This window comes from Triticum aestivum, chromosome 7D (assembly GCF_018294505.1).
Source record: "Triticum aestivum cultivar Chinese Spring chromosome 7D, IWGSC CS RefSeq v2.1, whole genome shotgun sequence".
Lineage (NCBI taxonomy): Eukaryota > Viridiplantae > Streptophyta > Magnoliopsida > Poales > Poaceae > Triticum > Triticum aestivum.
The window spans coordinates 527,198,071-527,211,202 of record NC_057814.1 but is presented as its reverse complement, the minus strand read 5'-3'; the positions used below and the strand labels follow the sequence as shown (position 1 = coordinate 527,211,202).

The following is a 13,132-nucleotide window of genomic DNA, read 5'->3' as shown; positions in this document are numbered from 1 at the left end:
GTTTTGTTTGTATGTGGGAATAGGGGTGAGTTGGCCATGCTCATTTCCCTTGCTTTGCCCATGTTGAGAAGAATTATCTCATATAGGCGGACTACATATGTTTACTTATGGACTAAGGATATCTTGTCGGTCCCATAAAAAAATGTTTTGCAATGACTTAAAGAAATAAACGAGACAAATATGAAAGAGAACATGGGAAATACACAAATTGCTCGTCATAGCTTTGTTACCTTCTCCCAAGGGTAAATAAGATGCTAACAAGCATACTCATCATGGATCTTCTTCTTCTTTTTTCTTTTGTGATGTGAAATCTTTGTTTTCTGGTTGTTGCTTAGGCCTTCTTACGTGCATATGAATGTTGTAGGCATTTCATATGATAGGGTCCTTGTAGATTTTTGTTCTTTATAGCCTTTGGTTAGCAAGAATGGGTTCCTGTTTCTATGTAGGATTGGTTCCTATCTCACAATTCATATGACAAAAAATAGCACCACAGACTTGATGAAAAAAATCGTATCTTATGGACGACGTGACATCTCTTTTTTCTATAGGAATTGAGTTATGTATTATCTCATTTTGTATGACTTTCCTATTCTTATCCTTTGAACCAAATAAGCCCAGCTTGTTGCTCCGAGAAGCCATGGCGGATAAGTTATTACTTGCTCATTACTCTCGCAAGTTGTGGCTGACAAGTTATTACTTTGAGAAGAAGGGGTGGTAGAGTCTTGTTGTGGAGAAAACATCACTCGAGAAGGGGGTTGCTTATTAGAACGTAAATACTACTATGTATTGAGAGCAAACATCATAGTTTGTTTTGTATGTGGGAATAGAGGGTGGCCCGACCTTCTCATTCCCATAGTTTTGTCTCTTTTTTGCGAAAAAGATCAGATTTGTTATAAAGATTAGTCAGAAGTATAAAGCACCTCAAACATGTCCATGGACCACCGAACGACCATTGTCGTCACCAGAACGAGTCGCCGACGCGCCGATGTCGCCGCTCCCATGTAGGAGCCAGCCTGACCTTGTCGATGATAGCCGAGAAGTCTTCGTGCATGTGCCCCTAAGGACTAGTGCCCTGGAGCCGCTGTCATCACCATTGAATCCTTGAATCGATCTGAAGAGCCTGACATCAAATATCGCCATTGCATATGCAGGACGAGAAACCCTAACCTCGCTGCCCCAAGGAGCTACAGGAATCTACGCCGGAGCTCCATCTAATCTATCCCAATGGACGAACTTGAGGAGGATCGGAGCTCGGGAGACTAGCTCGAAGAAGGAGCGCCGCCATCCGTCCAAACGCCGCCCCAGCGAGGACTAAAACCCTACCTATCTACTAGCGGGAGTTGAGACACCAGGATTATCCTCCCCACCACCGGCCGCCGGAGCGACAGGCGGAGGGGAGGCGAATCCACGGGCTCACCGGCGGAGATCGAGTGGAAGAAGGCTTTCCCAACTCACCTTGGGAGAGAGGAAAGAAAAATTCAATTTTCACCATTCCCATAGTTTTGTCGATGCTAAGAAGAACTATTTCATATAGACGGGCGGGCGGATGTACATGGATTAAAGATAGCTTGTAGGTCCCCGTAAAAAAAGTTTATAGATTTGCAATAGATTGGAAAAAATTAACATGAAAAACATGAAAAATACTCAATGGCTCATCATAGCTTTGTTACCTGCTCCCAAGGGCAAGAGAACATGCTAACAGGCATACTCTTAAGTATGCCTAAGCACTCGGTGTTGGCAAAACACAATGTCTTGGCCATGGGCGATGGTTTAGATGTACGGCGTATTCCTCCGGCGACGGTAGCGATAGGAGAGCAAAGGCGAGAGCATGGGGAAGCAAAAACGAATGAGGAGAAGGAGTTGTTCCGCCGCCATTGTGGTTGTGTGGAAGAGAGGAGAGAGGAAATAGGGAAAGGGAAAACATTGATGGACGGTTTAAATATTCTCAGAAATTAGGGTTTCCTTGGTAGGCCTTATGGGCAAATTATGGCACACCAAGAATAAGATGGCGCTGCAAGTTATCTTTCTTGGGGGTGTGGCGGGCCGGACACGGTCATTTCATGAGCATTAAAAGCCCAGGGTCATCGCAACCCCATAAGCATCCACTACATGATGCACAGTTTGAAAACCAAACCGATGACCTAACCGATCGAGGAGCATCCAGCGTCCGCATTTCGGAAGTTGTTGGAGGAGTAGCACTATAACCTCCAGATCCTGGAGGATCATTGTCAAGCGGAGGATCAGTTGGAGACAGAGCACGTGTCCGATGTCGTCATCATGGAGATAGTGGAGGCGGACCCAACAGTAGTCAATGTCAACTTGGTTGTGTACGAATCATCACGCATCGACCACGCCATCTTCACCGTCTCCCCCGATGAGGATTCTGTTGGAGCTTCCCAAGCAGGGACCCACCCATAGGCTACAGAGGATCATCGCGTAGACCCTGTCAGAGCTTCATGCAGAGGAATCGATCGGCCTTCTGCACATGTGTCCATCGATGGGCCTTGCCGCAGCATGACATGTGGTAAATATCTTGCCTTGCTTGGGATGGCATTGCCGCTCATCGAGGGTGGGACATCATGTGGGAGTGGTTGTGCAGCTCGTCCATTCAACGACGCCGATGGTGAGGAGGGCGACGCTTGATTTTAGTGAATTGAACGTTTTAGGGCCCTTCATAGCCAAAATATATTTTGAGAGCATCAATGTGATTTAATGTCCTTATTTTTTTGGTTCTTCGTATGTTCAGTGCCTCCTAATCGCATTCATTTGCTTTCTGGATGAATGATGTTCGCTTATGGACCTGCCTGAGTAAGGTACCTCAAGTGTCTAACATACGAAGATATGCTCTTGCATTGGAGCCATAGGGAGACCAATAGAGGAGCTCTATATTCGTCACAATGACATACTTAGGGATTCAAACGAGCGAGGGGTCATCGAGGACTGCCAATAGAATGAAAAAATGCATGCTCAACTGTCATGTTTGTGTTGAATCGTACCCCTGGTTCCATTTCATTGAAAATGAAACCACAGACGGCCATTTCATTGAAAATGAAACCACAGACGGCGTCCAGTGCCCCGGGCTCGGCTCCACCAGCTAAAAACCATGTAAAATTCTCTACATGTTCTCCAAAACTGCCATGCCGGTAGACAGCCCGGTCGCTGAAACAAACTATAGATAAGAAGTTGGATAGGAGCCCAACAGTGCACCTATTGCAGCATCGTCCTGAGAAAAACACATGAAGGAGTCATTGGGCAATGGGTTCAATGCATGGCAGGTGGCCAGCTAGTCATGGCGTACCTATGGAGCACGGTCGAGTGTGCTCAGCGCGTTTTCTTCAAAAAAAGGATAAATGGTGCGCCTTGCTTCTCGGTTGCCCGTGGTGCAGTAGTTAGCCTCTTAGGTTAACGTGTTGTCGTTGCCTGATATCTCATTATAAGTTAACATTGGTAACGGTCCCCTTTAACTTCATAGTTGTCCTCACGATTCCGAAGTGAATGAATTTAAAGGTCCAATGAGAAGTGTGCCATTACAGGTTGTAATTTTGCAAATCAATGAAACGTGTTCCATGCATCTTGTTTTGCCTCTATGTTGCATTTCTCTATGCTTTCTTCCCAAGACAAGCAAGATCAACTAGTCGAGCTAAACTAACATCATAGTGTATGTTTTCATGTCATAGGCATACCAGATACACAAGGCAGGTTGCACGCTACCAGGGCTAGCTGGTTAGTGGAGTTTGTCTTTGTCGACCTGTGATTTTCCAGTTGTGACCTATGGATGGATGGCCCTCATGCTTGACTTGCGTGGTTGGTCCGTGTATGGGCCATGTGGAGGTGCTTTGGCCACCCGGCTTGCTGCCATCGCAGCCCCTGGCCGGATGGCGTGTATTCAGACGTCTGCCCCGCTTTTGGACACCGCGGTCTGCCCGGCTATTGTGTTCAATGTATGTGTTTCTGCATGTGCCCTATGATCATGCTCTTCCCTTAGGTTTACTTGGTCGTTTCACTCCACTTCCCTTTGCGTGTGTCATGTTGGGTTGATGTTAGGTTGTGTGTGATCACGTTATCTGGACGGATGGCGTGTTTTGGACCCCGGGAAGTTCATGAAAACGCATTAGGGATCCCCAGGTGGCCATCTTCACGGTTTATTCGGCTCTTGGTGTGCGTCGGGTTGGATTATGCCAAGCACCTCTCCTGCTTTGTTTCCAGGTCAGTGGAGGGTCGTTGCTTTCCGGTTCCGAGTTAGAACAAGGTATATCATGAGCTTATTGCATTATAACTTTCCACAAATCGTCATGCTTGGACACAACAATGCGATCCTTAGAGAACACGGTATCTTGACCATCAATGGAAGATCACTTGTACTTAGGAACGCTTGCTTTAAGGCCTTCTTTCACATTCTTGATCACCATGATATGGTTGAGCTTTACGGATTTGATCTTCAAGAGTTGGATGACTTCACGGCTTGCAAGATAACCTTGAGGAACAGTTTGAAGGTTGAGACTCCGGATGGCTTCACAAAGAGAAGGCCGACTTGGTTGAAGCACGAGGTTATTATAATAGGCTTTGCAGCTAAAAGCGTCGGCAATCACATTTGCATTGCGTGGACTATGGGCAATACCAGCATCAGAATTTGTTGCTCGGTTCGTCTGATTTGGTGTTACCTTGGTCGGCATGCGGTCATATGATGTTCTTTAACGGTTTACACAACAAAGTATGGGAGTGAAATAACAGAACATGACCATACTCAATTGCATGCCCGACGCCTGCCATCTGTTGTGGGGGATGCGGTCGGGCTTTCTATCAACCCAACTGTTGGGTTTCCCTAGTCGGCCCAAATCGGTACTTCCCTAAAACGTATAAAATAAAAAACCAATGTAAATAGGTTTTCAAACAGTACTTTCCTAAAGTTACGTCCTATAATTAGGTCATGCATTAACTCCATCAAATTAAATCAAATCTTAACTAAATTAAAACTTTCCTTGCCTTCGCCTACACATACCCAAATCAAATCAAATCTTACCAAACAGTACTTTCCTAAAATCCTAAATCAGACAATACTTTCCTAAAATTACGTCATGCATTAACTCAATCAAATCAAATCAAAATTTTCAAAATCTTAACTAAATTAAAACTTTCCTTGCCATCCCCTACACACACCCAATCAAACTAAATCTTACCAATTGGTACTTTCCTAAAAACGCTAAACCAAAAGGTACTTTTCTAAAATTACGTCGTCCATTAACTCAACTAGTACAATGCCCGTGCGTTGCCACGGGCCTTTTAAATTTTTTTCTGATTGCATACATAAGCTATGCACTTCCAATTTCACATGTATAGAAAAATTTTACAGTAACAATCGAAAAATGTACTTGATGCAATGTATTTTCATTATTCCACCTCACTTACATCTCCTAAAATATCAGGAATATTGTCTTCAGCTTCCTTCGCACAGTACTTGTGCACTTATAGTAAAAAAATCTTCGTTGACTTGTAACCATCTTACATGAGTACTTCATACAGTTAGCATGAAGATTTCACATGAAAATGTAAGAACGTGCAAACATAGAGTACTCAACTTGTAAATGGGATGGACCAATTTTTTACCATTCCATGAGAGCATATTAAAATCAAAAACAAAATAATTCAACACATTAATGGAATAAATAAATATTTATTATCTAGATTATAATGATGATAAATAATTGTATGTATCTTGAATATAAAAATAGAATAGACAAAAATGAAAAACCTCCCGCAAAAAGGAAAAGCCACTCCTCGCCTCTCACCACACAAGCACATCACACATCCCTTATCCCCACCGCATAAGGCACAACATCAGCAACTCACATGGCGTAGTCTTCACCTTCTCTCCCTGCCACTGCGCCTCTTGTCCCGTCACAACACGTCCCCCGGCTCCTCTCCCCACCAACCATCGCTTCCTTTCCCTGTCTATGGGTCGATCTGTAGCGTAGATAAGCGACAATTGCTGGCCTAAATTCTATTGTCTGCATGCAGTGGCTGATGGACCACGCCCGACCGAGGAAAGCAGCAAAGGGGCTATAGGTAACAGGCATCGACAACGTCGGTGGAACCAGAAACAATGCCATCAAACATGAGCGACGACCTTGACCAAGCTCCATGTAGGTTAGTTCTTCCCCTTTCTTGTCATGTTTTGTCCCTGTTCTCAAATGAATTATTCATATATTCAACAAACGTAAAGAAAAATAATAATCTCATGTGTATCTATCAAATAAAAATTGTGCAGCAAACTTGCAGTGAACTTTGCTGATAGTGAATTTAATTGCTTATATGATGAATGCAGAAAGAATTTCTAAGAGATAGTAACAACTGACATGAAGTAAATCCGGTAGTTCATTGTTGATTAGAAATGTATGCTAATATGGCTCAGAGATGCAATAGAACAATGGAAGGGTTGCACTTGAAGATCAAATAGGACAACTCTGAGCAGTCTATGGTCACAAATTGTTTGGGCCCTAGATCTCAAGCATCAACTCTAACAGGAAGGGAATAAAGTGAACCAACTTCACAAGAAACAAAAATATTGGATTTCTATTTATATGATATGGGAGTCATAGACAATTGACATGTGATGATATTTCATGCTTGTGATGTGGTAGATAAATGCATCTCCTCGTCATCTTTCTATTCCCCTCCCTATCTCACAATCGTTTCTTCCTCGTGTGTTTCTCATGGGGCCAAGCATAATCATTGATATGAATAGTCATTAAAATATCAAATCACTACAACCAACAACCCATCATCTGCTCCAAAATTGACCACAAGAAATAAACCAATTGCCAGAGACTGAAGTACAACCAAGGCTTCAGATTGCAAATAAAATAAAATAAAATGTGCTCCATTATTTTAGCTAAAATAACGGGAAAATGTATTATTAGTTTTTTTCGCATTGCCAGTGATGTATATGCTTGTAACATAATCACAGTCTCTTAAAAAATTAACATATCACTTCTCATTTTAGAAAGTTTTGATTGTTACAGGCATATAAATATAAGACTTAACTCAATTGCCAATAATGTGAGCTTGACTGAACTAATGGATAGTGTGATGCATTCCCCAATCATTTGACTTTGAAATTTCAGAAATGGGAAGATTATAACTAACCAGTTGAAAGAAACTTCAATCAAAGATGCCAGTACAACTCCACCGAAAAATGCTATGAGAGAACCTACTACCAGTAAAAAGGTGTCTGCAAGAACAAAACAACATAAGTATCTTTTTCTGCGTATTTCATTTGTCAGTGCGGACCACTTACGAAATCTTGAAACAAAATACCTGTGCAAGGAAGAAGACAGAGAGTAGACAAGGGCACCATGGTGTGCGTCAAGGAGACAACCACCTTTCCCAAACTCAGTTTCCTGTTTGTGTGTCTTGAGCCTTCAGGGACAATGTTCTTTTTCCTTCCTCATTTAGTGCCAATAGCAGGTGGGTTGGCGTTTGATTGATGTGCCTCAGTTTCTTCTGGAAAAGCACATTGGCTCAGCTTCAGCTTCACATGTAGTTAAGTGAAGAAGAAGAAGAAACGATAACACGCGGTATATATGTCCATACTTTAGTCAGTCAAAGTAATCTTTTTGAAAGTTTTGTTCAGCTATTGAATTTATAAGTCGAACATATATTATAACACTAAAAGCCTCTTCTGCTGCTCCATCAATAATAGTCCAGAAATAGCAAGCAAGTGAACAAAATACAGTGATGTGTGTGTAGATTGTCAGGATTCATCATTGCACATCATTTTTATCTGGATACTACATATGCAAGCACATGATATTGATATGCCACATTTCTGAATAAGCGCCATATTTCCAGCTTGCTAAAACTCAAAAAATACATAAGCTCGGAAAATGCATGAACGAAAGAAAACTCAGAAAATACAGAAGTTCTAAAACATGCAGACTTGTTCATACTAAATCAGTACCCACCTTTACCCATCAATACTACTTGTTTATTTTGACGAACTGTCAAACCTGTAAGGAATTTGTTTACTTCTATAAATTACAGAAATAACATTATGAAAGATGCATTTAGGTACAGAGTTATAGGTAACTAACATGAATTGGATCTTGTAGGCCCCTGTTACCTGTATATATCTGTCCCAAGTCTTAATAGCTCCAGCTCTTAGACAATCATAAAAACAATGTTAAATTCAAATGCCTTAAAAAACCACATGAATGAAATTTTGTATCGACGTGAACAACTATCAAGTCACACACCAAAAACGTCTATTACAGGATAGGAATTTTGTTGCTTCCCTCCAACCCCAATTGTAATCAAATTTGACAAAAGAATGAATTACCACAGTGATCAATCACCTGAAGGACTTGAAATCACAATGATCAATCCACATTCTTCCTCAGGTCTTTACTTTGAAACCGGGTTTGCCATGCTGCTTACAAAAGAGAAATGCTAGAAGCAAAAACTTTAGGTCTCTAGCAAGTACAAAGTCAAACAAATTCAGAAGTTACTTCCAGTTCATTTCACTAACTAAGCCAAAACTAATCAAGGCAACTCACATGTGGGGAAATCCTCAAATTTTTGCAGTCCCAACTTAGAACTGAGAGAACTAAGTGAAAGTAGCACCTTTCTTCTACGCACCGCAACGGTCCTGTATGAAAGAAAAATAAGAGTGTCACTTGGCTTCACCATGTACCTATATTTTGTTAGCCCCGCGACGCAAGTTGAGAGGTGATTCATTTTTCAAGAGAATTAGTCAAACTCTAATATCTTCACCATGTACTGAACTTTGTCGAGATGAGATGATTCAGTTGCCTAGTTTACAAAGGTTAGATGATCTGATTTGATCAATTTTCCACTTAAACTAAATATCATTAAACTTCCGTTCAACTAAGCAGGGTGACATTCTCGGAGGCGTGGTGAACTTTTCTTCAGAGGTAGTTTTATGTTTCTTGCTTTTCACCTCTGCATTTTGGGCACCACCCAAATATATTTAACAAGAAAATACTTACAGTACTAAACCTGACCATTCCTTGAGAATACACAACAGGAATCATCAATATTTTCAACAACGGTCTGGTTGCCTCTAATGAGAACCATGCATGTTGAGTTTCCTTCTTCTAGGGGCCCAAGATTAGGTGCCTGCAAAATAAGTCCCAAACTAAGGTACAGTACGGAAACAAAATATCCAAAATCGTATTAAAAAATATGCTATAAAGCAGCGAATGCCAACACTCTGTTCTACCCTTTTCGTAATCAAGAAAAGCACCAACAGAGCACGAAGCCAAGTAATGCATAGCAGATGAGTACGTGGTCCTAGAAATGACAATACCTTTACAATTTAAAATCAAAGATATCAAGAACGTGTTCTGTCTACAAGTACATATGCACTTTAATTGCTTACTTCTAGGCTTCAACATGTAATCTATTTCCAGGAACCTCGTTCAGCTAGCAAGATTTCTCACACGATATTATTTTTTTATAACCATATAGACTCAGTAACAATCAAAGTCAAAGAATGGTTGCCTGTGGTGGACAATCACAGTAACAAGATTTCTAGACTCAGTAACAATATTGTCAAGCATCCGAGTATCTTTGTTTTGATAATCAGGATACATGTGGTGGATAAACAGGTGCAGGAGCTCATTATTTAGGTGAGTGCAGATTTTCAAGTATCAGCACAAGAAACTCTTCTGTTGTAATACACTCTAGCTATGCCTGAAACAAATAGGATTATTGGAATGGTTTGCTCAACAAATTGTTACCCGAGTATTCACCTTTGTCTATTCTGAACAAATGGGTTGGATAGATTAGTTAGTATTGCGTCAATGAAATAAGATACATGTCAAGAAAATAATATTCAAACCTTCTTTCTCTGACACTATGAGAAATTTAGCTCTCTGACATATATAGATGAATGCATTATGAGAAAGTTTATCCCAACCATGAGAGATTGAGATTTACTCAATAGGATAGCTAAAACTTATAAGCAACCATTTTAGAAATGTAATAAAGACCTAAAGTGCACTCTCAAGTTACCTTTACCATAGTTTCTACAGAGGCCAATCCAATACCTCCCTGAATTGTTTAGCCCAGCACTGCTGGCCTCTTTTCCTTCATCCATATCACCCTGCAATGTAGGAAACTCGACTGAAATATTAAGATGTATATGAAAATCAGAATTCAAGCAGTTAGAATTTAGTAATGAACAATTAGGGTACTGCATAATATATTGCAATAGCTCATTAGGGTTAGGCCTCCGCAGTGAAGATGTCTCAGACAGTTACTCAAAGTGGCTATCAACCATGAATAAAATCGTTTCTCGCTTCATGGGCCAACTCTTACCAGAAACAGTGTGTGCTTCTGATTTCGGCGTGCAGAACACTACAGGCCGCGTGTCAGTTTATTGCTTGCTGAACATACCACCCAAAAATGACTCCACTACAAAAATGACTTCAACGGTGCTACCACCCATCTCTCTCACCATCATATCAGGCAGGCAGGCGGGCAGGCAGTCTAAAGACTCATCTCTTTCCACTACTGTTCTAGCCGGCATGCAGCAAACATTTCATTTCCCTGTCTAATTTTGGGAATTTTAGGTCTACCACTCTTGTGCACCATACTGACAAAATAGAAGACAAAAAACGTCCTGGCAATTTTTCACCTTGAATGCTAATCATGTTTTACAAATGCAATTATGTTTTGGAGCAGAAATATTGCATGTTTGGGAATTGATTAGTGGTAAGTAAGAGAAGAGGTTAATTATTATTACCGCGAGGACTTTCTTGTACTCGGAGATGATGAAGTGGACGTAGTCGTGGATCTCGAACTGCTGGGACCTAGCGGAGAAGGGCACCAGGTAGTAGTTGTTGACGAAGTCATTGCCGCCAAGCGTGATGAGCACCAGCGACTGGCTCACGCGCTCCCTCGCCGCGTCCTCGCCGACGTACGCCGCTAGCCTCTGCTGGTAGTCCTGGAAGTTCTGCAGCTGCTGGGCGATCCTGATGATGTTCACCTGCACACGCACACATACAGCATTATTGTCATCTCCATTGCATTATTGTAGATACGTATACATGATTCGAGCATGTGTGTGTGCGTGCGCGTGGAGCTTACGAATTGCACGCCTGTGTCGTTGAGGATGCCGACGCCGGTGGACGCGAAGTTGGCGCTGACGAGCAGGTTCTCACCGCGCATGTAGGGGCTCAGGTATGGCAGCGCGGGCTCTGCCCCGAGGTACTTGCCTGATCAAACATGTGGCAATGTCAAGAACTACTCTCCCAACCGAAAGAGAAATGGTGCAGAGGGGAGGATAACGTAGTGCAGGGCCGGTCCTGAGATTTCAGGGGCCCGAGGCTAGGTAACACAAAGGGGCCCTAATGCCACATAAAATATGAGCATTCATATTACCATTTTCTTGCCGAAAGATACTCCGTACACTATAACCTATGTTGCAAACATGTGACCTATCGAAAAAACAGGATCATAAACAGTAAAGGTAAAAGTTGCTCGCTCTTGTGATCTTGTCATCGACACTTATATTTCGAATATTAGGTAAACAAGGTACACTTTCATGCCCACTCAAATTGTTATCATCCTAAAATTTTCACTTGTTTTTTTAACATTAACTAAAGCTAATTCTGGTTTTTTAACATTAACTAAAGCTAATTCCTCGTAATTCGAAGCAGTTGTATCTATTCTAAAAACTGTCAAATTAGGAGCAGTCTTGCTAATTACTGGAGCAAGGCATGGAAGTAGCAAACAACACATATGACAGATGAAATTATGAACACTACTGATTAAATAAAAAATGCAAAGCAAGGCAGGGAACAAGGTACCTGATCTGTACTCACGTGGATGGCTAGAAAATTAGAAATTGCAAGATCTTGTTGCTGCTTACAAGTCACCAACAAAAATCCATGTTCCTCTTTTTAAATCCCAATGAACACGATTAATCAATCGGAGAGCGAGACAGACAGATGTAGGAGGATGACCAGCACGAACGAACGAATGATTTGAGAAGCCTGTAAAAGGAGGAACGGGATATGCACTACATAGGAAGTATAGTAGATGGGAATCTGTAAAACGCATTACAGCCAAAACTCACAATTAGAGGAAGCGGACGCGAAGAGATGGAATAGAATCCAAGGAAACTGCGCGCGGCGTGCTGCCGTACGGCATGCGCCAAGCTGAGAAATAATCGATCCATCACGAGGTCCTCGGCCAAGCGGCGACGGACGGAGTCCACGAGGCCCTCGCCTCGGCGCGCGTGGTAGGTTCCTGGAGGCGATCGATCACGACCGCAGGGCGCCGTACGCTTCGTCGCCGGTGACAAGCTTGGAGGGAAGAGAGGGATGGAGCGGCGGCGGCGGCAGGATGGATCTGCGGTGGCGAAGGGATGGAGGGCGGTGGCGAAGTGATCTGGTGTGCGAGTCGTGCGTGCGACTGGTCGCTCGAGGGCAGGAGGCCTCGCTCGTGCGATTCGTTCTCGGGTTTATTTTTTGCAGGTTTTTTTATCACTGGTTAATTTTCGTAGATTTTTTCTTTGTTGCTTGTCTCGGGCGCGATCGGTGGTTACGAAATGAAGAGCGCGGGGGCTGGTGGAGGACTCGGTACGTGGTTTTTTCGGTTCATAGCGGGTCAGCGTGAGGTGGGAGGAGGTACCAAAATAAACCGAGTGAGGTGGGACAAAAATAAACCTGGAACGGAGACTACCAACTGAGACATTAGGAGTAGAGATTCACTACTGCAGGATGCTGCTAATGCGACACTACGATCAAAGACCCTTTGACGAAATTGTGCGCATGCATTAATCGCAAACGGTGATGTAAAAAACCCGTCAAAAAAGATGCAAAACGTTTGCGATGGTGGAGACATCAAATACGGTTCAATTTTAGTTGCGTGTACGATGCAGGGCATATGGTTGATCCATACAAACTGTTTGTAATGAGATAGAACAATAGAAACGTGCAACCATATCAAGGTGTGTGCGATATACGGCATACAGTTCGCTCAGATGAACTGTTTGCTATTAGGGAATGCAACAGAAACGGTTAGCCAGATCAAAGTGTGTGTGATATACGGCATACGGTTCACTCGGACGAACTATTTTCGATTAGGGAACACAACAAAAACGGTT

At 42.4% G+C, this 13,132-nt stretch overlaps 1 protein-coding gene across 23 annotated transcripts; it reads right to left on the bottom strand.

Annotated features, from left to right (window-relative positions):
* Positions 1-5,655: 5,655 nt before the first annotated feature.
* LOC123166965 (GDSL esterase/lipase LTL1) lies at positions 5,656-12,465 on the bottom strand. Of its 23 annotated transcripts, none has more exons than XM_044584807.1 (9): positions 11,832-12,465; positions 11,110-11,237; positions 10,766-11,008; positions 10,039-10,123; positions 9,006-9,135; positions 8,553-8,644; positions 8,352-8,445; positions 8,091-8,156; positions 7,962-8,006 (listed from the first exon to the last, which is right to left on the bottom strand). In XM_044584807.1, exons 2-5 carry the CDS (start codon positions 11,188-11,190, stop codon positions 9,128-9,130), a joined length of 417 nt encoding a protein of 138 aa, XP_044440742.1. In that variant the 5' UTR covers positions 11,191-11,237; positions 11,832-12,465; the 3' UTR covers positions 7,962-8,006; positions 8,091-8,156; positions 8,352-8,445; positions 8,553-8,644; positions 9,006-9,127. The 23 variants fall into 23 exon arrangements, 22 of the variants coding, with proteins under 22 accessions (XP_044440742.1, XP_044440743.1, XP_044440745.1 ...); XM_044584808.1 differs by having other exon boundaries at positions 8,352-8,425; XM_044584810.1 differs by having other exon boundaries at positions 9,016-9,135.
* Between the last annotated feature and the right edge of the window lie 667 nt (positions 12,466-13,132).

Bases quoted from the DNA above. Each gene is read 5' to 3' on its own strand.
- LOC123166965 (XM_044584801.1), bottom strand. From the start codon at position 11,190: ATGCGCGGTGAGAACCTGCTCGTCAGCGCCAACTTCGCGTCCACCGGC. The intron at 11,009-11,109 runs GTAAGCTCCACG...GTGCGTGTGCAG, and splicing joins ACGACACAGGCGTGCAATTC to GTGAACATCATCAGGATCGC. The intron at 10,124-10,765 runs GTAATAATAATT...CCTACATTGCAG, and splicing joins AGTACAAGAAAGTCCTCGCG to GGTGATATGGATGAAGGAAA.